Source organism: Notamacropus eugenii, chromosome 1 (genome assembly GCF_028372415.1).
Source record: "Notamacropus eugenii isolate mMacEug1 chromosome 1, mMacEug1.pri_v2, whole genome shotgun sequence".
NCBI lineage: Eukaryota > Metazoa > Chordata > Mammalia > Diprotodontia > Macropodidae > Notamacropus > Notamacropus eugenii.
The window spans coordinates 301,131,992-301,159,878 of NC_092872.1; the positions used below are offsets into that span (position 1 = coordinate 301,131,992).

The window sequence follows — 27,887 nt, forward strand, 5'->3', positions numbered from 1 at the left end:
TCTTCGGCTAACCAATCATAAGTACGATATTTCCTACCTGCTGCTTTTCTTACCAATCGGTGCACTCAAGGCGTTATATCCAATCGGGGCGGCGGGTAGCGAGCTCCAATGAGGAGCGCGGAAGGGTGCTCCATCGTCATGAGGGGCCAATAGGAGTTCGTGTAGGAGCGAGTCTGCTCAACAGCTTGTTATTTGGTGGATTGTGGCAGTAAATCGGGGCGAGCGGGGGACTGGGCGCAGGAACTGCCGCGGCGGCCAGGAGTGGTGCTGCCCGGACGGGGGCCCGCTAGGGTCAGTGTGCCTGGGGGGATCGAGAGCTGACAGCGCGTACTTAAGCCGCAGTTGGTAGGTAGGGAGAAGAGGAGCGGGGGCTATTGAATGGGCGAAGCGGCAGTAGCAGCTGGTGCTGCTGCCCGGGAGTCCCGGTGCACTTAGAGGTTTGGAGGTGGGGGTGGGGGCGGCAGAGGAGAAGCCTCAGCAGGGGGAACCGCTGCTGCCGATTTTCTTTTTTTCCTCCCTCCTCCCACCCCTTCTCCGGTTCCCGGAGTAAAATGGCTGTGGGGGTGGCCGCCCCGCTAAGTTTGCTCCGGCGGAGTGAGGAGCGGGGCTGCTCCCGGGAGAGGGGTCCCAACTCTGCGGCGCTTCTCCCTCGAGTGGGTTTGCGAGCTCGACCAGAGGGGTCGGGGTGGGGGCTTGGAGGACCGGCGCCTTTCGGAGCGCCACAAAAAAGTTGAGGCGGGTGGAGGGAGGAGGCAGTGGCTGCCACTGTGCGGTTCTCCTCCCCTCCCACACCCTGTCCCGGCTGCCTCCCTTCCTCTTCTCCACCCCCTCACTCCCCCACCCCCTCCTCCTCCTCCTCCTCCTCCTCCTCCTCTTTTCCCCTTTTCTCTTTTTCTCGGGCGGCGGGCGGCTGTTGCCCCTCTGGGACCCGGAGCCTGTTCTCCTGCCTGACATGGTGCAGAGCTGGTGGAGGCAGAGCAATGGCGCCGTGACACACCGCCGCCGCTGCCGCCGCCACCGCGGGCACCGGGGGGAGGGGAGAGAGGGGGGAAGCGGCCGAGAAGCGGGCGGGGGGGGGGGGGGGCAGAGGCGGGAGAGGGCGAGCGGAGGGAGACACGGACCGCCCCGGAGACTGCCCCCCGTAGGAGCCCGAGAAACAGAAACTGCCGCCCTCCGCCAGCACCGGCGGCACTCAGAGGAAGCCCCGACTTCACTTTGCCCGGGTGGAAGTGGGCAGAGGGGCGGAGGCAGGGAAGTCCTCCGAGGGGCGGCATGAAAGCTGGTTTGGGGGCTCCTCCCGCCCCCCCTCTTCCTTGGGCCTCTGCTTTTCCTCCCGGACCTGGGACAGCGAGGGCTGTGCCCCTCCCCGCTGGGGCTTGTTTACTCGGACGGCTTCTCGGGCTCTTGTTGGTTAACTGCACTTCTCTCTTCCTCCCTCACGCATCCTGCCCTGCCGAAGACTTCTCTTTGAGCTGGAACCTCTTAGATCGTCCCCCAAAATGAAGGTAAACGGGATAAGCGTGGCCCTCCCCGCTGGAGAGGGACCGGCCTGCCCCTTTTGGGTCATCCCTGCTCCTCCCCTGCTCTTGAGCTTTCGCTTTTGGGACTTTTGTTCTGAGAATTTTAAAAATATGCATTTATATACATATGTATACATATATTTATGTATATTTAAACTTTATTCCTTTGTCAGTCATTGAGGAGTGTGGGGGGAAATAGCATCTATTGAATGTGTCGGAAGCGATCGATGTGTATGAAGTGCCGTCCTCCTCGACCTCTTCTAAGGCCCTAGAATTCTAACTCTATCGAGGGGATCCGACTCTGAGCTGTTGTTCTTTGGGCGAATATTTTTCTTTAAACACTAATGACAGCGGCCTTTGCAAAACAATAGCTTTTGTCCTATCTTTGAGTTTCGGGGGATTTTGTTTGTGCGTTTCCCCAAAGAGCAAAGAATGTATGTGGAGTTGGAATGGAATGGAGGGAGCCTAGTGGAGAGAGATTTCAATTTTTCTAGGATTTTAGAAATAACATGCATTACACAAATCCATGAGGTTGAATTAAAACAATGCTTAATGCTCAGTCCATATGATAAATGTTATTAAACTCTTTTTAATGGAAAAGATTATTCCAAAATAATTCCAACAAGGAACATTTCAAAGGATGATAGGAAAGAAATGACATTTTATAATGATAGTTTAAAATAGTCCTGATTATACTTCTTTGCCACAAGAAGTTCTAAAATTTTATTAATTTATATGCTTTTAAAATTAGTTAATTTATCAAACTCATGATTGATTTATTGCCTTATTCATTTATTAAACCTCACTTTCCTAAATTCTTAATGCTTGCTGTGATTTTTATCAGGAAGAAAGGTGACAGCAAGCTTTGAAAAATGCTCCAAATATTTCAGAGTTTAAAACTTTAGGAAGGTAAATATAATTTAATAAATGAATAAAGTGACACTTTGAAAGTTTGAATGTTGTTTAAAACAACTAGTTGGAAAAATAAATTATTTTCCTACTTACAGTATACTACAACTGTTTTTAAATGTATGTGCCTATAAATAGCTCTGTGAATAAGTGCTAAGCTTCATATAAGATTTGTGTATAAAAGAGACAACAAAAGCATGTTCACACGAGGATTAGAGTTTATGGTAAAATGAAGTATCTATTTTTTTTTTTTGCCACTTCAGCATGTTGAAATTAGATATTTCCAAAGGAAGCTTCTTTTTTTACACCAGCAATATTAATGCAAAAAATCTTAGTGCTTCAAATGTAAGAGCATTAGTTTTATTTCTCTGTTATCAGCTGTTGTGACTTCCATTTCAACCTCAGTCTTCTGACACAGTACTGATTAAATAATGTTTTCAATTTTAAAATAGGTTGAATGGATACTTATTTATTTGTAGGTGTTACATTGTGTCTATTGTTGTTACAATGAATATTTGGTTAAAGCTCTCTACTGACATGTTTATCGTGGTAATTTAATAGTTTCGACTTAGAGGTAGGGTATCAAAGAAGATTTAAGTGTTTTGAAGCTTTAAAACAATAAAAAGTTATATAGACCATTTCAGGTCTTTAACAATATAACCCTAAGATTAATGTACTATATTCTCCTGAATTCTTAAACTTTTGGCATATGGTAAAGGTTTTTTGACTCTATATCTGGAGAAAAGAAATGGCAGTGCACTCCCTTTTAATATTTTCCACTTAAAAATTACAGGGCATGTTATAATGGGGCATGATTGAAGTTTTGTTAGGGATCATTCTTGTTAGAACACAAGAAATACTGTTTAAAAATGGTTAGATTTAGGGGTACTTAACCTAAATCTGTAGTATTTAACATAGGAAAGGTTTTTAATATTTTATTTATGTAGATTTTATGTAAAAATAACCTTGCAGTTATATTTTAACTTTATATATTCTTTTTACCAGGCAGCAGATGAGCCTGCCTACCTGACTGTGGGGACTGATGTCAGTGCCAAGTACCGAGGTGCCTTCTGTGAGGCAAAGATTAAGACTGTGAAAAGGCTGGTGAAAGTTAAGGTAGTGTTTCTGACTGTCAGAATTGTTAATGCTTAGTTTTTGCACTCAAGATGAACAGAGAAGGAGAGCTTAGTTGCTTCAAAATCATTAATTTTTTATTGACTATCCACTTGGTGTAGGATACTATGCTGTGCTAATTCTTGCAATATAGTAATATCTTTAAAACCACAAGAGTGCATTGTTACAATTTAAAAATGCAAAATGAGAAGTTACAATTGCCTTATGTTTGATATAATGTTTTAATTTTCATTCTCTTTATTAGACATTGAGTTTCAAAACATTTCACTTAGAAATGCTTGTACTTTTTCTACTGTCATTTGAAATTATAATCTTGTTTGTGACAACATAATCACTTCAACAATCCATTTTGGTTCCACAAGTAAAGGTTTGTGATTTGAACAATGAACAAGAAAAGAAACATTACACATTCTTGTGAAAGAACAAGAAAAGAGAGGAAGGACGTGTGTATGATTTCCCGAAGGGGGCAATTGCCCTTTTACTATTTAATGACTGTTACAGGATAGGATATAAATTTGAGTTATGTGGTCTACTTTTGAAATTTTTCCACAAACTGTAGGTGAAATCTCCAGGATAGCATTTGGAAATATGTAGATCTGAGGAGTTAATTTAAATGTAGTATTTATTTTCTAGTTTTTGTAAGGTATGCTTCCATTTTTTAATAATACTTCAACTATATTGAAGTATTGTCACTGAGCTATTTTTGAAAACAATGAGCTTCTATTAATTTTTTTGTTGTTTCTTAGAAGTACTGAATTTTTTTTGTAAATGAAAATTGCAACTGTTTTAATACTTACAATCTAGAAAATGAGTATTTGATATATTTTTTTATTTTGGTGATTCTTTTATGCACCGTTTAGATTTTTTGCTGTGTTTATTTGTTTTGGTAAGAGCTTTTTTCAAGTAGTGGTGCTTGTTTTGGAATGTTCCCTTCCTAGTTTTCCTGCATCTATGAGCATTCCTTTTTAGCCTCTTTTCCTGGTTTCTCTTCTTTTTCCTGCTCTTTAAGTATGGGCATCTCCCAAGCCTCTGTCCTTGGCCTTCTTCACCTCTCTTGCTCTTTGTGATCTTCCTTCTCATTGGCCTCAATTATCACCTTTATGCAGATGATTTCAAAATCTGTATCTTTTTACCTGAGCTCCAATTCTCCATTTCCAACTTATTTGCTGCCTCTTACCCTTAATACCTTACTGGTACCTCCAAATTGCCATATTCAAAACTGATTTCTTCATTTTCCCCTCCTCACTTCCATATCTCTGTTGGTGACAACATTGTCCTCCCAGACTGAAAACCTTGCAGCCATCTTTGATTTTTCCCTTTCTCTAAACCCTCACGTGAAGTGAATGGCCAAGCTTTCATAGTCTTTGTCATATATATCTTTCCTCTTCTTCAGTGATATTGCCAGTACCCTCATTCAGCTGTCTCCTTCTGCTTGGATTACTAATTTTCAGCACTCAAATGATCTTACTCCAGTGTCTCCTATCTAACTTATCCTTTTGACCATTGCCTAAGTAATCTTACTAGTGTATAAGTCACATCAGGTTATTTCTGTTTAAAAACCTTTAATGGTTTCCAGTTGCAGACAGGTTAAAATATAAACTTCGTTTGGTGTTCATGGCCTTCTATAATGTGGCTTCATTGTAACTTTCCTGTCTTATTTCATAGGACTCTTTCATACAATCTACATTCCAGCTGTGATAGCCATTTCTTTATCTTGTCCTGTCCATTTCTATCTTTATATTTGTTTAGGCTCTCACTACTTTCTGAAACCAGACTTCTACATCCCTGTTTAAATTCTTTTCTTCCTTTCACTCCCTGTGTAGGTTCCTTCCTGAAGTTTTTCTTTCTCTTCAGTTCTAAGTGATCCCTTCTTCCCTACTCCCTCATCTCTCTTAGTTTAACTTTTCCTACACACTTATAATTTTAATTTATATTATAGGTACTTGTGCATTATGTCCCCCTACTAGATTGTAAGCTCCTTAAGAGCAGGAACTATGTAATTTCTTATCCTTTACTTAATTTACTGTACATATTAGAGAATTTAAATAGTTCTAAAGTATGTAACAAGTATGATTCTTGAGCAGTTTATATGGTATGTCACAATTCTCTCTTTGGTTTAGTTTACAAGATGAAAAAAATTAAAATTTAAAAAATTTCGAATATGAACTTGACTCTTTAGGTTTTATATTTTTATATTCTTTATTGGTGAAGGTCAAATGTGTCTTTGTTTGGTTGACAAATGAAAAAGCATTTTAAGTCATTGCAATGATTAATATAAGTTTTTAATGAATATTGTAATCATAATTATCATTATTGTAAAAGTAAAAAAATATTTTGCAAAATTCTTTCAGGTAATTCTGAAACAGGATAACTCTACACAATTAGTGCAAGATGATCAAGTAAAAGGACCTTTAAGAGTATGTATGCAGTATAATTTAGATAATACTTGAAATTGCAAGGCTTAAAATATGTAGCATCCTGGGTTTCATTTTTGTAAAAAGGGTTGGAAAATTATCAGTGTTTTATATAAATGTAAAGCCAAGAGAAAAAATTCTGTCTTATTCAGTAAGGGGGCAACTTGGTGTCAGAGACTGAGTGCTGGAGTGAAGCTGGGAAGACTGAAGTACTCATCCTGCCTCTTGTCACCTACTAGCCGTGTGGTCCTGGGCAAATGACTTAACCTCTCTCAGTTTCAGTTTCCCCCTCTGTAAATTGGGATAATAATAACATCAACCTCAAAGGCTATGTAAAAGATTAAATGAGACAATATATATGCAAAGCAGTCTGCATCATTAAAGCAGTCTATAAATCTTTATTATTATTATCAAAAGGATCCTCTGAGTCCGACAAATGTAATAGTGGATCAAATCGAATATTAGTATTTTTTAACATAAATTGTGTTCTCAAATGACTATATCCTTACAGATACTAAATAACATTTTAAAGAAAGAATAATTTTAGATGTATTGTTCTGCTAGATTTTTGCCTTAAAGTTTTTTGTTGTTTCGGTAATGGAAATTTGGAATGGCAAGTCAGATGTTTGAGAAACCTACTTTCATTAAGTTAGGGTTGCTATCTCAAATGCTTTGTCCTGTCATTAAAATGTGTACATGTACATATGTGTATATGTATATATAAATATATATGTATATATGTACACACACACACTTATGTTACTGATATTGAATCTTATGTGATAATAATATATTTAGGGAAATATATCCTGATTTTTTTTGCCACTTTTTGGAAGAAATCCTGACTCTGTTTTAGTGATTCATCTTAATTTTTTTTTTATCCTCACTTTGATCTCTAAGAAAGAAGCTAGAAAATACTTTTAGTTACTTGTTTTGTTGTTTCACAGATCTTATATTTAGAAATTTATTGAACACTATAGTGTAGGAGAAAGGGCATAGGACTAGAAGCCAGTAGACCAGATTCTAGTCCTGGCTTTATAACATAAACAACTTGAACCACAACTTTCCTCATCTGCCTTAACAGCATTGTGAAAATCAAATGAGATACTGTGAATGGTACATAAATATTAGTGAAATAACTAACTATATTTGAAAGTATAATTTTTTTCCTGGAGACTTTCATATCTGGGGGTAGTTGAGAAGGTAAGAGCAATATTTAAGTTTGGTGATCTGTAATGTTTGGCTTTTGGGCTTTAGGTTGGAGCAATTGTGGAAACTAAAACACCTGATGGATCCATTCAGGAAGCTATTATCAGTAAATTGACAGATGCCAGTTGGTATACTGTAGGTAAGTAATTATATTAATTCATGTGGATTTGAATATTGGGGTATACTTCTGTTTCGTAAGTATAGTTAACACTTTTGTCAACAAAGTTGTATACAGATATCTGCTGAAAATAGTAATACTATATTTGATCAAAAGTTTTCTGATGAGAAGGAGATGGCCTTTGGGGAACATATATCTCTGTTAAGGTGAAAGTGTTATTCCATCTGAAAGTAGCAACAGGAATATAATTTGTTTTTTTTTAGTTCTTTCATCGTTCCGTCCAAGGAAGTTGGATTAAATATATGGTGAACTTTAGCATTATTACTGTGTTTCTCCTCTGTTTTTCTTATAATTAAAAAATGGCCTTAATCTTTCATTATTTGTGATGGTACCAGTTTTCCACAAGACTGTTGTATAAATCACCACAATGTAATACAAGTTGGGCCTTGTTTTGCATTGGCTAATATGACTATCACAGATCAGTGTGGAAAGAATGTAGTCAGAAGCCTATCAGTGTAAAGATATAATTAGAGCTCCTTAATGGAGTTATTTTTTCAGAGAAAAATATGGTTTATAAATTTCTAATTTGATCATACCATGATTTTTAGCATTCTTATCCTTTTAATTTTGTCTTAAAGTTCTATAGTGCTGGACCCAAAGTAAATAGTAAATATTGGTTGTGTTTCATTGATTGTGGTGACATTGTGACAAGTAGAATATTATTGGGTTTATATTGAACCCCAAAAGTAGAATTTAAATAATATTTATCCTCAAATATTGGTAACAATACCATTTTAGCTAACATTTTTTGTTGGATAAGGCAATCTACAAGCATTTAATTATCACTGCATATACAAAGGCAAAAAGTTCCCCTTCCTCAAGGAGCTTACATTTTACAGGGAGGCAGAACACAATACATACACCTATAAGTAGATGCAAGTTTATATATACAAAATAATTTCAGAGGGCACTAGCACTTGTAGGAGGTGGTATTTGAATTGACCTGTGAAGGAAGCTAGGGATTAAGAGGCAGTGGTGAAGAGGAAGTTCATTCCCAGCATGAACAACAACCTACCCAAAGGTTCAGAGAGAGGAGATGGTATGTTGTGTATGAGGAGTCCTAAAGATAGGGCAGTTTGGTAGGGTAATAATCTAAGGAGTCTCAGCATGTAGGCTGGAGCCAGATTGTGAAGAGCTTCAGATTTTAAACAGAAGAATTTTATTCTATAAGCCGTAGTGAACCACTAATTATTTTTGAGCAGGAAAGTGACCTAACTAGACCTATGCTTTGGGAATCACTTTGATAGATATTCAGGGTGATGGATTAGAGAGCAGAGACACATTTGAGGCAATGAGTACAATTTGGAATAGTCCAGGTCAGAGGTAATGAGGACGTGGACTGGCGTGGTTGTGTGAGTGGGGGGAGAGAGAGATACTAGAGATGTGGAAGGAATGACAACTGATTGAATATATGGTGTAGGGGGAATGTAGTTTCAAGTGTTATTCCTAAATTTTCAGTCTGGGGGATATGGAGGATGATGGTTGCCTTGACACAAAAATAGGGAGGTTAAGATGGGGTGGGAATTTGTGTGTTCTATAAAGCTTAAGCACAACACTTAAAATGATCAAAAAGCCTTAGAGCCAGTTTTTTGTTTTAGTTTGAATGTCTTCATCGTTGGGTTTCTGCTTTTGGCATTTTTAGCACGTGAGTTTATTTATAATATTGTAGTTTACTTGTGGTGGGGAAGATACAGGAGCTTTTCAAATTATGAAAAACATTTAGTAAATCTTAAGTAGGGAATGAAATCATTAGCTTCTGTTTTAAATTTCCTTGCTTTTTTGGCTTCGAGAAAATATTTCCTTCCCTGTTGTTAGAGATAACTGCTGATGGCTTAGTTTCAAGGATATATACGTTCTTTGTTGTTATTGTGGCCCCTTTTGTTAGAATCACTTTTATTTGGCATAACTTTTTTTTCCTCCAACATCTTTTTTCCTGCTTTGGAAGTTATCATTGTCTGGCATAGCATTAGTCTTTTGGGCAATATGATTTTAAGAAACTTTACTATTAGAGATTGATTTAAACTTCTATCTCAGTCATGGAATTTTATTTTGATGTGTTTGTAAAATATAGGTTTTTCCTAGTACTGTGTTAAGTTTTTTGTATGATACTTAATAGCAAGTTTGCCTACATATGTGAATATTGCTAATGGAATATTCCTTATACTTCTGCAGCAGGACTCTTTCTTTCTGAATATTTCTGAAATTCAATCCATTTGGTTCATAGGTATCAATATTATTAATTATTGGTGGAGCACATGATATATTTTCAATAATGCCTCATATTTGAGGATTACAGAGACAAGAATTATGGGAAAATTATAGAAAAATATATAGATGTCTCTTATCTAGGAATATGAAGTTGAGCAAATCATGGCAGTGTTTATCAGTTAGTATATATGTTCCAGAGAATTATTAGTCTTTTGTTGTCTTTTCAGTATAATAGTGTTTTGACATTTATATGAACAGTATTGAAAACAAGTCATTCAGCATTTGTTCTTTGCCAGTTGTGTGTTAAACATTCTACTAGGCAATGAGATGAGTGACTGTAGCTGGGAATACACCCCTTACATGTGACTAATCATAATAATAGCTCACACATATTGCTTTAAGATTTGCAATGCTCCACATATGTTTTCTTTTTTGATCCTTAGAACAGCCCTGTGAAATAGGTGTTATAAATCCCATTTTATAGATGAGAAAGTTGAGAATTAGAAAGAGTGAGTACAAAGGGTCATATGGCTGTTAGATTTTTGAGGTAGTATTCAAATTTAGGTCTTTGGAAGACTTGTGAACTTGGAGTTTAGAAATCTATCCACTACCCCTCACTATTTCTTAGAAAAAAGATACTTAAGAATATTTTAAAAGCTTCATTTAGTCAGTGTGAGTTTTGCTTTAATACAGTACCTTACGCATAGTAGGCACGCAAAAAATTTTTTTTATGATGATTCTGGCTGCTTCAAGCCCTACTTCTTTGCAGAGCCTCCTAGAAGCAATCATTTTTCCATCCATTTTATTGTTCATGAGTGGAAGTGACATGCATTTGAACAGCCTATAAAGAGCTTGTTTCTTGGTCTGTCTTTCTGGGACAGAAAGTGCAGGTGAACAGCAAATTCAGCTCCTAGTTGAATAGGAGGAGGAGAGCAGTCTGGATCACCTCAGAAAAGAGCAGATCTCTACTAATGACCCTAAACTTCCTCTGGAAACAAAGGGCCTACCTTTTCAAATACCATTCTATCAGCATTGCTTATGGCCAAAAGATGAGGAATACAAATCTCCAGTGAATTAAAACACTTTACCTAGTACAATAAAGAGAGCTGTGACAGGTATGCATATGCTGCAGCATGTAACTAATGTGAAACTTCACGAAAATCAAGAGTAAAAGATTTCTCATCAAGGAAACGTATGGTAAGAAAAGAAGATAGGGAAGGGATGACAAGTAGAAAGTCACAGTACCCCACTAACATCTTCATAGAGCCAGGAAAACTAAAGGAAGGCTTCTGGTCCTTTGAGCAGACTCTTTTTGGTGAACTTATGTGAAGACCCTGACAAGAGTCACATGTGAAAGGCAGGCTTGTGTGGCTGTGATATACATCATTGGAGGGAACTCAAAATGGAAGAGATTCTGATTTCATCATGTATTGCTACTTGTTTTAAGGTTGAATCCTATTTTTGACATTTTCATTTGAATCTAATTTTTAACATAGTGTTATAGAAGGATCAAAAAGATGTTATGTATAAAAAAAGCAATGTCCTACCAGCTTTTTTAAGGAGTCCCTAAAATCCCCTCTGTAAACCTGGGGTACTATTAACTTTTAAAAACACTTTCATACTACTGATTTAATCTTTTAGTGTTCCTACTCACTAATGACCGAGAGTTGCATATGAAACAATGAACAATATCTTTTTACGAAGTATTAATATCACTTTCAGTACTTGTAAAGATCTTCAATTAACCCTTGCCAAAAAATCCATTAACTATATTTTCTGTCTCTCCCTCTCTTTTTCTCTTTCTTCCCTTCTTTCTTTTCCTCCTCTCTCTTTCTCTTCTCTCCCTTCCTTCTCTTCCCTCTTTTCCCCTAGCTAACGTTGTTTTGTGGAGTATTTCAAATAATTGCAAGAAAAATTTGAACAAAAATAATCATTTGGAAGTTATTTGCTACCATATTAATACAGATGAGAAATCTGACATGTCAAAGAGTGTCATTTCTGTGTTCAGTGATGCACAGTGAACTATAGTTAGAGCTCATAATGGAGATCTCCTTAGTTGCAAACATTTATTTAATTTCAGTGAACATGTATTAGATACCTGCTGTGCAAGGCATTGTACTAAGTAGGCATTGTGGTGGAAACACAGTGTCTTCTTTCAAGGATCTTATAGTCTAATAGGAGGAAAGATGACTGCACAATGACTGATACAGGGTTAACTGAGATAAATGCAAAGGAAGAGCAAGACAAAATGCTGTGAAAATTTTGAGGAGGGAGAGATGACTTTCTGGTGATGAAGAAAGGTAGAAAAGGAAATTGGGGGCAGGAGAAGTGGGAAGGGGAGGATCAATTCCAGGAGTGGGATTGGGAGAAGGCAAGCAAATAGGTTCTTTAATAAGTGAATGGCTTAATTCATTGTATGAATAGAAGCATATTGATATTTGAATGACTGAAACTTTATCCAATAACATCCTTTTTCTGCTACTATCCTTTTCAATCTCTAGCTCTAAGTAAAAAAAAAATAGAGGTCTCTGTAAAAAGCAGTACCTATATTTAAGTGTTTCAATCTGTTTTTTCCAGTTTCTTCATCTCTTCAAATAAAGTGGCAGTAAGTTGTCCAAAAGGACAAAAGAATAAAAATAACTAGACCATGTATTATTAATGTTTGTAGGCTTTTTTGATGAACAAAAATCATTTCAGTACAGTGAAACATAGAACTTGATAATATGCCTCATTATTACATGTATTCAGGAATGCTGTAGGTCAAATTATTTCTCTAACTCAGGCCTGCACAACTTGCATCCAGTGGGCCACTTATGACCCTCAGGCCGCTTGCAGCACACCAAAGGATTTCCTTTACATACCAAAGATGTTTTCCCTTACGTTTTTCTCAGGCTGCATGAAATCTTTTGGTGGTTATAAGCTTCCGTGGGCCGCAGGTTGTTCAGGCCTACTCTAAAAATATAGTAAAATCTTGATAAATCACTGCTTATCACATGATTGTTGCCTTTGTTCTCTAATGCCAGTATTACATATTTAGCTGCTATGTGCTGACTTTTCTGTTACCTGATAGAATGAGGAGCCAGACTGATAGAAAATAGTACCAAAGATTATCAATTTCAAAGAATTAGAATATGAGATATAGTAAATACAAAAAATTATTTTAAATATGATTTAGTCATACGCTATTGATCTTTTAGTGTATTAGATCTTTTTGAATATCAGTTATCATTGTGCTGTGGATTAATGGAAATTGTAGCAAGTAGAATACTGAGTAAGAAATCTTAACTGTAGAGTGTAGTTTGTCTTCAGACTAATGTATTGCCAGGCATTTTGGTGTATGCCTATAATCCCTGCTGCTGAAGAATCTGATGCTGATGGAGTGCTGGAATTTGGGAGTTCTGAGCTGTATTAGGGCTAAAGCTGATTGGGTTTTCTCACTAACTCCAGTCAAAATGGTGAGCTCCTGGATGCAGGAAGTCACTAGGATTCCTAATGAGGGATGAAGCAACCCAGATTGAAAAAATTGAGTAGGTTAAACACATCGCTGTTTAATGATGTGAAGATGAGCTCCATGAGTGGCCATTGCACCTTCAGCCTGGGTGAGATAGATCCAGTCTCAAATAATTGAGTGAATGAATAACAAAACAACCTCCTCCAAATCCAGTGCTGGTGTATTAGTCTCAATTTGTAGAATTACTAGAGAGTATTTGGTCTTTTTCCTCATACAAGTAAACTATAACACATATTACAATGAAATTTTTTCCATTAAGAAAAGATTTTCAAGTCTTCAGTCATGGTGTCCTTATTAGAATGTTATTTGTTAGCAAATTAAATTCTAGACACCTAATAATCTGGAATAGCCCTTTGCAGCATGCTGTAATGGTATCTGATGATTAGTTTAGAAGCCAACAAGACCAGTTAATATGTATTCTTTTTCTTTAAATACTAGTTATTTAATTGTTGAGAGCACCTAATGGGGCCTTCTATGACCAGACTACAGAAAGGCATAGAATTCAATCTCATTTTTTGTCATTGTTGCTATTTAATCATTTTCAGTCGTGTCCTACCCTTCATGACCTTATTTGGGGTTTTCTTGGCAAAAGTACTAAAGTGACTTGCCATTTCCTTCTCCATCTCATTTTACAGATGAGGACATTGACACAAATAATGTTAAGTGACTTACTCAGGGTCCTACAGCTATTAAGTGGGTGAAGTTGGATTTAAACAAGAATTTTCCTGATTCCAGACCTGGGCGCTCTATCCACTGTGCCATCTAGGCACACCTTGCTGCCCCTTCCAGGAAGTTGTGTTTTAGTCAAGGTCACATGAGAAGATTATCTTCTAGATAGAACAAGGACTAAGAACCAGATTTCCAGACTCCTGAGCTATTTTTTTTCCCTTACTATAACACATAATAGTTCAAAATTGCTGAGTTGGTTTATGGTGTGATTTTAATACATTTTTTGGTCTTCAGCTATCTGAATTACTCAATTGTCATGATTAAAAGAAAAAAAGCAGTTATTACATGTGATTTGATGTGTCATGTTCGTTACTTTCTAGTCATATTCTTTCTGAGTTATATAAATGAAATCATACTAGATAAAATGTCTATAACTTACATTTAAAATTGTATGCCAGCTTGTACTTTGAATTCCTGTCACCACTATTCAGCTTTTCTGAGTTCTGACATTTTTCTCAGTCATTTCTAGTTGCCCCTTTAGCTCATCAGTTTTTTTATGGGTCTGTGATGTCACTGATGTGGATACTTTCTCAGGTGATACAAATTGCTTCTTGCTTAGAGAGCACAAATTTGAGCAATATCTATTGAGTTACCTGAGCTGCTATAACTGATAATACTATTTTGCAGTCATATTAAATTTTTAAATTTTTTTTACTTTTGCCTGAATTAGAAGTAATAGCATTAATTTGCTTCTAATACTGTTAGTCTTTACTTTCCTTATCTTTTGTCTCTTTAAGCATGAGTTTTAATCATAGGTGGATGAATTTTCCCCTAAAATTTCTCAACTTGAAAATTTCCTATTAGGTTTTATTTCCTAATTCTACTATTGCAACACTTATTTGTAAAATTATAATTTAATGGAGACATGAATTTTTAATGATGTCATTTACAGACTTTATATGTTATTTTGTAACGTGTTCTCTGTTGTACTATTTCTCTTTCAGAACTTCATAGATCTCTAATTTATTTGATGTCCCTCCACTGAGGCAAATTCTTGTTGTTGTTAAGTCATTTTAGTTGTATCCAACTATTCATGACCCTATTTGGGGTTTTCTTTGCAAAGATACTAGAATGGTTTGCTTTATCCTTCTCTAGCTCATTTTACAGATGAGGAAACTGAGACAGATTGGGTTAAGTGACTTTCCCAGAGCCATACAGTTAGTGTCTGATTTGAACTCAGTCTCTCCGACTGTAGACCAAACACTATATCCTCAAGGCACCTAGCTGTCCCATAGATTACTTTAGCAGCAGTCAATTAGCAAGCATTTATTAAGTACATACCAGGCATTGTCTAAGTTCTTGGAAAACAAAAGTAAAGCAGCTTCTGCTGTCAAGGAATTTATATTCTAGCAAAGGACACATTTATGTATTCAAGCATATGCTGTAGATAGAGAGATATAGATAATAGATATGTAAAATAGATACAAGGTAACTTTAGTTTGGAAATAGATGATTTTTGAGATTTTCACCAATCTGGTGGTGAACTCCTTTGAGTTTAGTTTGATCCTTGGAAAAGTTGTATAGTTCATCCTTGGGAATATACTCCAGAGCTTTTCCAGCTTGACAGTAAGGCCTTTGATAGCTTATAGTCTGCTGACATTGCCCTTGGGAATCCATGGTCACTTCAGTAGAGTTCTAGCAAATGTAAAATGTTGCATAGTTTAATCCAGTTTTATATTTGACAAATGTTTATTGAATGCTTTTTTTTTACTTAAGAGGTGATGTGTTTAGTCAGTTAGATTATGATGCTAATAAAAGCATTACCAAGGGCTAGAAGTTTTAGCTTTGTTTTTTCAAAGCATAATGACCTACTTAATATTAACAAATTTTGTATTAAGGATAAAACAAACTTCAATGATATGTTAATCATCATTCTTGGCCATTGATCCTTATGCTTTTGATGCTTAGGATCCTAGAATTTAGAGCTGGAAATGACCTTAGAGATAATCTAGCCCAATCCCCTTATTTTACAGATAAAAAAATTGGGGCCCAAAGAAGTGATTTACTCAAGGTCACACATGTAGTAGCTAGCAAACTCTGACTAAAACCCAGGTCTCATTTGCTTTCCATATTCTTGCTTCTTCCCATTGTAGCATTCTGATTTATCCTGTAACAGTCAGCTGTATGAATAAACTTAATAAATCAAACAGCTCAACATCAGTGTTATTGCCAAGCTGCACGTGTGCACAGCTGCAGAAGACAAAAATACTTTGTTGAACAACTACTGTTTGTTTGAGTGCAGTTGGACAAACAGGGCCAACCCTAAGCAAATTGTGAAATCTGTGAAATTTCTTTTACTCAGTGATAACTTTCTTTGTACCACCATCACCACCATCACCTCCTTCTACCTTTCTGATCTTCTGCTGATCCTATTTTTAATCTCTTTGATCCTATCAAAATATCCTCTTTCAGAAATAAAAGGTGGGTTAGATGATATCTGTGGGATTCCTCCCAGCCCTAAAGTTTGGTGAAAACAGGAAGAAATCTGACATTTTTTCCCTTATTACTAGTTCATTGTATTTTAATGTAAATGAGTTCAGAGAATTATTTTTTTTGGATGCACAAGGAACTTTGAAGGCAAATTTTATCTGATGTTTTAAAGATAGATAGATGAATAGAGAGTAATGAGTAGGGGTCAGAAGAGATGGATATTCCTCTTCCTTAACTTCTCTCATCCTTCTGCTTTGAAACACACACACAGATCCTGTTGCTATCCTGGAAATACAAGCAGAAATCTTGCCATTTGGGGCCTTGCTTTTTCTGGTGCTGTTGGGGAGGAGTAAAACAAAAAGTGATGTAGTGGCTTCTTCTGGGAGCTGGAACTCTTTCATATACAGATATCCTTTTTTTTTTAAACTCTCTCCACAACTCATCATGGACCCTATTCCCCTAACCTGAAGTCATTGACTTCTCCCTCTGGTTTAGTACTGCCAGGTGCATATTTATGTTAATTTAAATAGTATTTAATAACCTTTTCATGCCATAACACCATTTCAGATTCTTGGAATGTGTTCCATTGCATCTCTCTCTAGACAATTTTTCTGACAGTTTGTCATTAAAGTATTTGTTACAAATATTTAAAGAGTTTGTTTCGATGAATTATTGAAACAGTACTTACATATAGATGTACTGGTAAGAGATTTTAATTATCTTGATTTCAAGACTTTTATTGAATTAATAATGAAATGAATAGAGAAAAATAATTTTTGACATTTAGACTTGACCACTTTCCTATCCCCTCTGATCTTTCACTATCTGATAGTGTCAGTCACAGAGAATGTGAACCAATTAGTTTATGTACCTTTCTGTACATGTGTGATTTAATACTAATGTGTTGTCATGTTTTTAAGATTTTATTGTTTTGTACATAACTAGTTCCAATCACAGCGCGCGCGCATGTGTGTGTGTGTGTGTATGTGTGTATTGTTTCTTAGAACATAAATCTGTGTGATTATTGTTGCATTAAAGGTGCAACTGTGTAGAGTACTGTTAGTCACTCATGGATTAGTGATTATAAGTAAAAGAAAATGAGTGAAATAAATATTAAGGAATTGGGTTCTCTTTTGTACTTTTCTGGAATAAAAACTAGAGGAATCTTAAGTTAAAAACTTAAGTTAAGATGACAGTGCATCTAGAAACAGTGTCCTTTGAATCTGTTATGATGGGTTTAATGGAATGAAGGCTTAATTTGCACCTGGGTTCAAATATCAGCTTTGCTAGTTACTATCTGTGTGATCTTAGGTAAATCAGTTTACTTCTCTGGAGTCCAGAGAGGGTCTAATGCAGCTCCCTCTTTGTACAGATGACCTCTGAGGTTCTTTGCAACTTTATAAGTTTGTGTTTTTATTTAAACACAGCATTTATTGCATTTGAAGTGTGGGAGTTTTTCCTCCCCAAAAAAGTATTAGATGTATTTAGTTTAGAAAAATAAAAGCAAAAGGAAACATGATTGAAAGAAATATTAAAGAAACAGTTCTCTTGGGTACTTTCTTGGAATAAAAATTATGGGAATCTTAAGGTTTGCAGGCAGAAAATTTATTATTTTTTATTCAGCATCTCTGTACATAAATAACTTCCTAAGCTATAGGCTGTTACTTAATCAAAGTTCTTCAGTATATACTGTACCTTAAAGAGAAAAAAATATATATTCTCTTATGGAAAAGCAGTTATAGAGGGGCATTGTGGTATAGTAGAAAGAGCATTGAACTTGGAGTCAGAGAGAAGATCTCAGTTTAAATCCTGGCTCTGCCATTATGTGTCTGTGTGACCAGGTAAGTCACTGACCCATGCTGGGCCTTAATTTCATCATTTCTAAATGGAGAAGGTTGGATTAAATGACTTCTAAGGTCCTTCCAGCTTTAAACCAGTGATCCTATAAATAGTTTTAGATGTTAAAATATCAGAAGCTTTCATTTACCTGTTATGGTGTGTAGTTCAACAGTTCACCAGTGCTTGAATAAATATGCATATTTATTGTTTGTGGTAAAGAAAAACACTTACCCCTCTCCTTTCATAATATACTGATGCTAGGCAATTAGGTGTCTTCTGAGAATTTTCCACCTTTAAAAATGAACTGGTTTTGTCCCATCACTTTCAAAATAGGACACTTGATTAATTAAATGTGACACCCTTTGATTTCAGCTACAATACAGTCATTTCTGTAAGAAAAAAAGAATATGTCAAAATTGCAAAATCAGTAAGTTGAAGGGTTATTTTCAATAGTAAATCTTTCAATATTTCTCGTAAAAACAATATAACAGATTACATTCTGGCCTACATCATGGCATAGTACATATAGCCAGTTCCTGTTTAATGTAAATGGACCTTTTGAAGGATGTCCCCCTCCTCTTGCAGAATGGGGTTCTTTAATGTAAAGGAGGAATTGTCTGTATTGTGCTAGACTTGGAATCAGGAAAACCTGGATTTCAATGCCATTCTATTTATTAGCTATGTGACTGAGCATGCCCTTACATTTTCTAATCCTCAGTTTCCTCATCTGAAAAACAGATATGATATCTGTAGTACATATAGCACAGATTGAGGCTTAAATAAGGTAATGGCTACAAATACTTTGCAAACTAAAAAACCACATAAATGTCTTTTAATAATAATTCATAATCATGAACTCCCAAGATAGTTATTATTCTTCAGTAAAAATTTTAAACATTGATTTACCTGATTTATCTCTTTATTAAACATGATAATGGTATAGCATTTCCAGTTCTGCTTCAGTACCTCACCATGTCATTAATATGACTCTGTTTTGTTGCTAGAGTTTGCTCTCTGATGGCATAGTTTTCAGACCCTAAGAAATTGAAAAGACTTTGAATATAGGTCTAGGAAACAGGATTGTGTAACTGTCTGTCATCTGAGAACCAACGTAACCAGGTGCAGAGAAGATAGATCATCACCAGAAGGTTGGGTACCAGGTAATTACTTGAAGTGGAATAGGGAGTGCAATAACTCATGAAGATAATCTACTAAGATGTGTCTGAATGTAAGGTTGGCCTTTATTGGTGGAGTGGAGACCATTGTAAGTGTTGAAAGAAGCAATGAAGTTGCATATCTTTTTTTCTAACATTACATTTATTTGTTATTAACTATATAGTTAATAACAAATATAGTGAATCATTATCACAAAATTAGCATATGATTCCTCTCTTCTTTATTTTCTTCTTCTGTTCTTTTTCTTTTCAAATAATAAGTTTTTTAATACTATAAAGACCTGCCAAGTTGACAAAAACTAATTATTGCCGCTAGTACCTCATGATTTCTCAGAGTGAAATTGGTTGTCAGTCCCTAAATTGTAATTTGATATGAAGTAGATTATTTTCTGTCATAGACTTTTGCATAATAAACTGAAAAGGTTTGTTGGAGCCAGAGGAATTTGATGGATCCTAGAAGTAACTGAGAGTCCCTGGAGTTTGTTGAGCAGCAACAGGACATGGTCATGCTTGTGCTTTATGAAAATCCCTGGCAACAATATGGAGGTTGAATTAAAGAGAGGAGATGCCAAGAGAGTAACTAGAAGGTTTCTCAATAATCTGGGGAACAGATGATGAGAACCTGAACTAGGGTGTTGGCTATGTGAGCTGAAAGGAGAAACAGGTGATCTATGTCATGGATATAGAATTGACCAAAATTGGCAGTTGATTGGGTGTGTGAGGTGAGATAGAGCATGACTCAAGTTGCAAATCTTGGTGACTAGAAGAATGGTAGTACCCCCACAAAAATAAAGAAGTTCAGAAAAGAAAAGGATTTATGGGAAAAGACAGTTAAATTTGAGTTTGAAATGTCTATGACATATCTAGTTGAAAATTTACCACAGACATGATGATTTGAGACTAATGCTCAGGAAGGAGACTAGGGATAGGTTAGAAAGTCACCTGCATAGAAGTGATAATGTGGGAGTTCATGAGAGAAAAAGAGACTTAAAACAGATTTGGATACACCCCCTATTAGGGAGCATGATGTGGATAATCCACCAAAGGAAACAGAGAAAGATCAGTCAGATAGGAGGGGAGCCAAGAGAGGACAGTGTCACAAAAATCCAGAAAGGGGAAAGGATTAGTGAAGCATATGGTGGTCACCATTGTTAAATGATGCAAAGAGATGTAGGAAGAATTGATTAACATTGGACAGAGCAGTTTCAGTTATTGATAAGAACAAAAGCCATATTAGAGAAAGTTGAGAATCTAGTGGAGAAGAAGTGGAGGCATGGAAACTACACAAGCTTTTCTAGGAGTTTGGCTGTCAGAGAAAGCAGGGAATGAAGGAATGAGGGGAGAGAGGGAGGAAAGGAGCAGGGAAGAGAAAACACTCACAAACAGAACAGAGAGAAGACAGTGCATGTTATGGTTTGAGATGATGATGGGGTTAAGTGTTTTATCTTTTTAAAAGAGGGGGTGGAGAGACATGGGTGTGTTTATACTAGTCAAGGATTGAACCAGTAGATAAGGGAGAGGATGGTTGTCGGAGCTGCCTGTCAAATGAGACAGAAAGGGATCATTCAATCAACAAGTATTTATTAGATGCCTGCCATGTGTTAGGTACCATGGTACGCACTGAGGATACAAATAGCATAACAGTACCAGAAAGAAAATGAGGAATGACGTCCATGTGCTTTGAGATGTACGGAAGGAGAAAAGAGCACAATAAGAATCTCCTCTTTTTACATATGAAGTATGAGGTGTGATCTTCAATTGGAGAAATGTGGGGGAAGGACTGGTACAAGAGTCTTGAGAAGAAGGAAAGGTTTAGGAGTTTCTTATGGTCACATTCCAGACTTGCCTCCACAGGATGTGGTTTAAGGGATTGCTGTAGCATACTGCTCCTGGCATAATTTTGTAATGCATTCTACTGCCTTCTTTGTTAGTTTTATTTCATGTAACAAAATTTCTGACCAGATGTTTTCTCTAACCTCTCATCAGCTCTCCTGGGTTCAGTTCTCTCTTAACAACTGATTCCTATATGTATACATTGTGTTCCTAATCTAACTCCTTAACTCCCAGGCTTACATTGCCAACTGCCTACTGATATTTCCACTGGGATGAACCCCTGGCAACTCTAAATTTATTATATCCAGAATAGAAATCATCATTTTCTCTATCTCTACCCACACTATCATTGCCTACTTTAGGCCTTCATTACCTCACCTAAACTATTGCAACAGATTGTTAATTTGTCTCCCAGCTGCCCACTCTCCAATCCATCCTCTGTATAGCTGCCAAAATGATCTTCCTAATACATAAGTCTTACTATATCAATTCCCACTCAGAAGTGTTCAGTGACTTCCTATTATTATTATCATATAGGATAAGATAAAAATTTCTCTGCCTGGTATTCCATTTATCTTCCTAGACCTCTCACATTACTTCCTTTTGCATTCTCTTAAGTTCCAACCAGACTATACTGTTAGATGATCCCCAAGCTCTACGTACTCTCTATCCCTCATCTCTTCTTAGAATTCTTGTCTTCATTTAGGTGTCCTCTCCTCCATAAAGACTTCCTGATCCTTCCCACCCTGCTTGATAGTACTTTATTCCTCTTCAGTTATCTATCTGTCTACATGTTGTATACCCGTAACAGTATATTTTATTACTTTATAGAACAATGACTTAATCATTTTGGGGTCTATACTCATACTCTAATAACAGCTCCTTGCGCATAATAGGCTTTTAACAAATGTTTGTTGAATCAGTTTTGCATATTTTATATGCTTAGGGCTAGGTAGTGAAAGTTGATAAAAAGTAATTTTTACTAAGCTTTTAAAAATAAACTTTATAATTAAGTGTATTTCTGCTGAGATTTCTGAGGGAGAAAACTCACTAACTGAAAATCTTTTCCTCCCCTCTGTCCATTTCATATCAGTTTAGCACAAATGCATTTTAAAAAATTTTTGGTTGATATTAATTATTTTCCAGTTGAAAATCACCAGCATTCTATTAATCTGCCTAGCCAATTTTATACCTGTGATTTAATTTCAAATTGAGTTTTAAGTTATTGACATTTTGGTATGTTATATATATACATGTGTTGATGTGTCTGCTAAAGTTCATCAATTGGATTTTGCAATGATTACCAAATTTTAAGAATTTTACCAATTTTTGCTTATATAATTAGTGCTGGTGGATCTCAAGAGCTTTCTAACACATTAAAAGAGAAGTGTTTAAAAAGCCACAAGTAGATTTAGGAACACAACTCAAGGTGAATCCAGTGAAACTCAAGCACAGTTGGCTATTTTACCAGATCAGCTATTGTCCTGATGTGTTTATCACTAATGAGGACAGTAGCTCTCTGTTAATCTGCTTTTAAGCTCAGCACTACTATTAGCATAGGCACAGATCTAGTTCTTTGTAGACAAATATTAGCTGTGAAGTGATTATATATACATATGTAGATGTGTGTAGTATTTGTATGTGATAGAAATGTCACAAAGAAATTAGGGTAAAGAGGGGAGGGCAGGAATTAACATTAAATCAGTACAAAACTGAAACTAATTTACTATTAAAATCTTCAGTTTAAGAAAGATCATTTTGTTGAATTGATATATCCTAGACTTTGACAATCTCAACATATTTTGACTTTAAGCTTCTGAAGGTGACATAGAATTTTGTATCTTTAAATTATATCAAATGGGGTGATATAAAATTCTTGGATAACCTTAAAACACTTTTTAAAATGTGGGATTTGGAGGTAAATTAGTTACATACATTTTAGAAGGTAGGAATTTTTTACAAAATTTTATATTGATGATTCTTATTCTTAAAAATAACGGTTGTTTTTTAGTGATTGTCTTTGAAAGAGTAGAATAGAATTGTGCTAGATATATATAATTTAAGTTACTATTTATTTTATGTTAACATCTATTTTGTCACAGAATTTAATAATCTTGTGTCATTGAAAGTCTTCCTTTCAAAGTATTTTTTATCTGAAAAGGTCATTATATACAAAAATGAACATACCAAAAGTTTTTAAGATCCTTCTTTGTTATCATCTTTCTCTTGGTGATGACCTCAGTAAGTAAAGAAAATCAAAAGAGCTGGAATAGTCAGAAAAGGCTTCATGTAGGAGGGTTGGAGTTGAAATGAACTCCTGAAAGATGAGTCACTTTTATAAGAAAGGGGAAAAGTACATTTCCTTTTGAGAGAAACGAAATTGAAATTTTGTGTGGTGTTTGAGATTTTTGTTTTGTTTTGTTTTTAGTTTAGTGAGACTAGTCTGATCAAAGGGGTAGGTGAATCTTGGGAAGAAGTGGAAAATAGGTTGTTTAGCATGGTAGAATTACAGTATAGAGGATCTGAAACCCAGGCAGAAGCATTAATGACCCCATTAGGAAATAAAGAAGTCTTGGAATGCTTTTGAACATGTAAACTATACAATTGAAGTGGTATTTAGAGATTAGTCTCACAGCATTCTGCAAGGAGGGAAGAGACTAGGTTCAAAGGGGATGAGTAGGAGTCTTTTAAGTGAAAAATAAGTCTGAATTATTTCAACAAAAGCTAATCTTCAAAAGATTACATTTTTGAATTGCCTAATTTCTACAGATGTTGACTGTATATTTTTCTAGAATGAAATTAATAGTTTCTTACAAATAGCCTTTGATAATCATTTTTCAGTTTGTTACAAAATATTGCTTTGGAATGATACTATGGTTATTTCAGAGCATTCTCCATTCTTTATGATCATTACAGTAATTAATTTTAAAATTGATAATGAATTTGAGTTTTTAAAATTTCCCAAATTTAATGAATAACTATTGATTTTGATTTGTGATACAGTAATGATTTTGATTTATAGTAGCATCTCTACACATCCTTGATTGAAACAGTAGGAACTATGACTTTCGTATTGCCATGAGATCCAAAATCAGCCACATGATTCTAATACTAGTCATTCTATTACTGGTACACTGACTTTATTTATAGGCCTTAGCTGTACTTAATAACTAAAGAGTAGATCAGTGGTGTCAAACTTCAGTAGACGCAGGGCCTCTAACCCTTATATGAATGTCCCTGTAGGCCATATATTAACTTAGCCACATACTAATATTACCTATCTATGTTAAATGTTTCCTAATTACATTTTAATTTGGTTCAGGCCACACTGGAGAGTATTATGGACCCCATGCTGACTCTAGGCCACCTATGTGACACTTCCACTTGTAGACCAATTTTTTACTGTTAAGTATTTACAATATTAGAACATGAAGGCAAAAAAAAGATTCATTGTAACTTTGGCTTATTTTGTTATGAAAAGTCCCTTTGTAATTAAAGGTAAAATTATATGTTCCTATTCTACTTGATTTTTTTTCTGACATTGCTTTAATTTAAAAAAAATACTCCTTGTTTTCTAGCGTAGTAATGTTTCTCTCTTCCAAAAGATAGTTTTTTACATTAAAATTATATTTTGCAGATGAATACTCTACCATTCCACATACTCAGTAGCATGTTTAGAGATGGTGGGAAAAAGTTATGCTGCCAAGAACCAACTTTTCGAGTTATTGGAGCTACTTCTAGGGAAAAGAGAGTGTGGACTGAAGGGGCATAATTTTCTGTTATTTTTGCTTTAAATAAATGTGTAGCAATCAAGGTTTCTTGGCTGGAGCCACAGTTTGAATAGGAAAAGAAAGATGGTTTAATCAGAATAAGCCATTTTACCTGTGTCAGTTTGCATTATAAAATGAAACAAATATTGATTTTCCAAGTCTTAATCACTTTGTAAATATCCAGTACCAAATAATTGTAATGATATCATATCGAGATATAGTGAATAATGAGATACTGTGAGAGATAATGTTGAGCCATAGGGAAGAGCCAATTTCTCAGTCAGAAACACCTCACTAGATTCAAGACCTGTCTCTGACACTTTGTGACCCAGGGCAAATCTGACACCCTTGGGCAACTCTTTAAAACTCTTAAATCGCTCAGTAAGTGCAACATGCATTGGTAAAGTAAGTTTCTCCCTCAAGAGTGAAATCATAGGTTCAGTCAAAAAAGTTTTAAGAAAGTTTCCTGTTGAGTATTTGTTATGAAATTCATTATGTGTTTTAAAATGGAATATTGAATAAAATCCCTGCTACTTTTTGGCTTATTGCAGTGTTTGATGATGGTGATGAAAGGACGTTAAGACGAACCTCCCTGTGCCTCAAGGGGGAAAGACATTTTGCAGAGAGTGAGGTAAGGAGACAATTTAAATCTTAAAATTACAAGCTCTCTGTAGTGGAAAACCTGTGAGATAATTCATATGCTTTTCTCTAGACGCTTGACCAGCTTCCACTAACAAATCCAGAGCACTTTGGCACTCCAGTAATTGGAAAGAAATCCAACAGAGGAAGGAGGTCTTCTCTTCCTGTGTGAGTTTTTCCACATTCTTCTTCCTTTGTTTTGTAACTGTTGAAAGATACATTTGTAAAAAGTGATTATGAGTGACTAAATCAATTTTATTAATCCAGTTCAATCTAAAAAAATACTTAACATTTCAGATGAGCCAGAATTTGACTATTTGGTTACCTTTCCTTCAGTGCAAAGTGAATCTTCTTTTGTTAGATATTTCATTAGTTTGAACAATCTTCACTCTTACCCATATTTTTTGGCTGGTAGTCAAGCCCCAGAATTAAATTTTGAATCAAATGTGATAAATCTCAATGTTACTGTTAGGAATATTTACAGATTTTGAAAAAATAATATTCTTAAAATAACAAAAATATATAAAACAAAGTAACGTTAGTATACAATAACTCATTTTATCTGGAGGTTAATTGTCCATTAAGGCCAGCTTTCACTAATTTCTGCTAATTTGCTGAAGAGCAAAATAAAAACAAAAAAATTTACATATTAAGTCATCTCTTGAAATCATAGATCCCTTTTGGAGCCTGTTTACTCTTATTTCAAATACCATTATGTGACAAGGTTAGTTATTTGGTGTCTCAAAGCAGTAGATTTGAAGAAGTAAATTGGAGCCCTAGGCAATTCCCAAGTCAAGTACAATGACAAAAATAAGGAGAAATGACATCCTGACAGAGTCAAGGGAAGTGACAGAAAAATTACCATGCAGATTTGAAAAAGCCCAATATTCTGGGGTATGCTGTTTGATTAGAAAAAGTTCTTCATATCTCTAATGATCCCTCCCCTGAGGACATAGATCCCTTTTATTGTCATGTTAGGTAATAAATAGTTCATAGTGATTCCCTTTTAGCTCTCAAGGAAAGGTTAAATGATGTTCATTGTATTTTGTTTAAAAGACAGAAAAATGTAAATTAAATTCTGTGAGTATTTCCATCAAAATGTTTACCATAAAAAAAACCAGTTGGTGCTTGGGTAAGTTCCATTTACCTGGAAAATTTACTTGTGTGGGCTCTCTCTTGTCTCTCAACAACACCTGGTTAAAAAATGAAGACTTAAGGAAGCTTTATTATAACATTGAAATTTTAATTACATTTTGACTTCTGAACTGAATTAAAATGTACTTTTAATTACATTTGACTTTTGTTTTGGGTTTTTCCCCCAAAATGAACCTGAAAATGCTTTACAGTGGCATAACAAGAAATTTATGTATTTACTGACAGTTTTAAAGAACTGGTTTTAGAATGAAATAAAAACTTAAGATTGGACCTCCTTTATGTTACTGAGCCAACAGAACGAGATGAGAGGTGCCTCACAAATCTGGGTTCATTTGTTGTTTTTCCAGGGCTACCAGGTCCTTCCTGCTCACTTAAAGCAGAAGGTAACAAACCAGGTTAGAGAGTGTTCTCTTCATTCTGAGCTATATTTGCTATAATTCCACCTCCCCCCCCCCCGCCACTTACATCATTATTGCTAGTTTGTACTGCAGTCATATTTTAGTTATTTGAGTTAATTGTGAGTTACTGTCTTTATATTGTAGGACAGAAGATGAAAAAGAAGAAGAAAGTAGTGAAGAAGAAGATGAAGATAAAAGACGTCTTAATGATGAATTATTAGGAAAAGTTGTGAGTGTGAGTTCTACTTCAGAGAAAACTGAGTGGTACCCAGCCTTGGTAAGTTGACTTTAGCCAGTTATTAAAACATTTAAAATATTTGTTCTACTTTATATTCTTAGAGGAGAAAACATAAAACCATTGCTATTTTGACAGTTTTTCATCCCCATGAAAAATTATGCTCTCAAGCAGAGTAGTAGATTCAAATGATTTCTTTTTAGGGTCTTTTGACTTTTCCTTGCCCTTTATCCACTATATTCAAGGAGTTAAGTCATTCCTTCCCATTATTTCTTATATCCCCACATCTTCTCTATTCCCGCTACTGTTGTAGGATTCTAGGGATTAGGCTTGTCAGACTACTCCAATAGCATTTTATTTTGTTTCCTTGCTTCCACTGTCTTTCCCATTTCAAGTGATTCTACAAACTGTTGTGAGTATTGTCTTTGTAAAATGGTGGTTTCATTAGGATGCTACTCCGCTCAAAGTCTTCAGACAGCTCTCTTCTGCTTCCAGGATAAGGCTTATGTTCCTCAGCTTGCTGTTCGGCAGTGTGAGCCCTTCCCTCTAGCCAGGCGAGTTGGAGCTCTAAATAACGCATGTCCCGTCCCTACGTCTTCCA

The 27,887-nt window shown here is 35.8% G+C and overlaps 1 protein-coding gene across 2 annotated transcripts in view; it reads left to right on the top strand.

Annotated features, from left to right (window-relative positions):
- The first annotated feature begins 81 nt into the window (after positions 1-81).
- ARID4A (AT-rich interaction domain 4A) overlaps positions 82-27,887 on the top strand; it is a 79,173-nt gene continuing 51,367 nt past the window's right edge. For both annotated transcript variants that reach the window (XM_072629319.1, XM_072629320.1), the window contains exons 1-8: positions 82-345; positions 1,460-1,505; positions 3,435-3,545; positions 5,915-5,980; positions 7,235-7,325; positions 25,411-25,490; positions 25,572-25,666; positions 27,196-27,328. In XM_072629319.1, the coding sequence (XP_072485420.1) occupies positions 1,500-1,505; positions 3,435-3,545; positions 5,915-5,980; positions 7,235-7,325; positions 25,411-25,490; positions 25,572-25,666; positions 27,196-27,328 (582 nt within the window). In that variant the 5' untranslated portion in view covers positions 82-345; positions 1,460-1,499. The remainder of the gene's footprint in view (positions 346-1,459; positions 1,506-3,434; positions 3,546-5,914; positions 5,981-7,234; positions 7,326-25,410; positions 25,491-25,571; positions 25,667-27,195; positions 27,329-27,887) is intronic.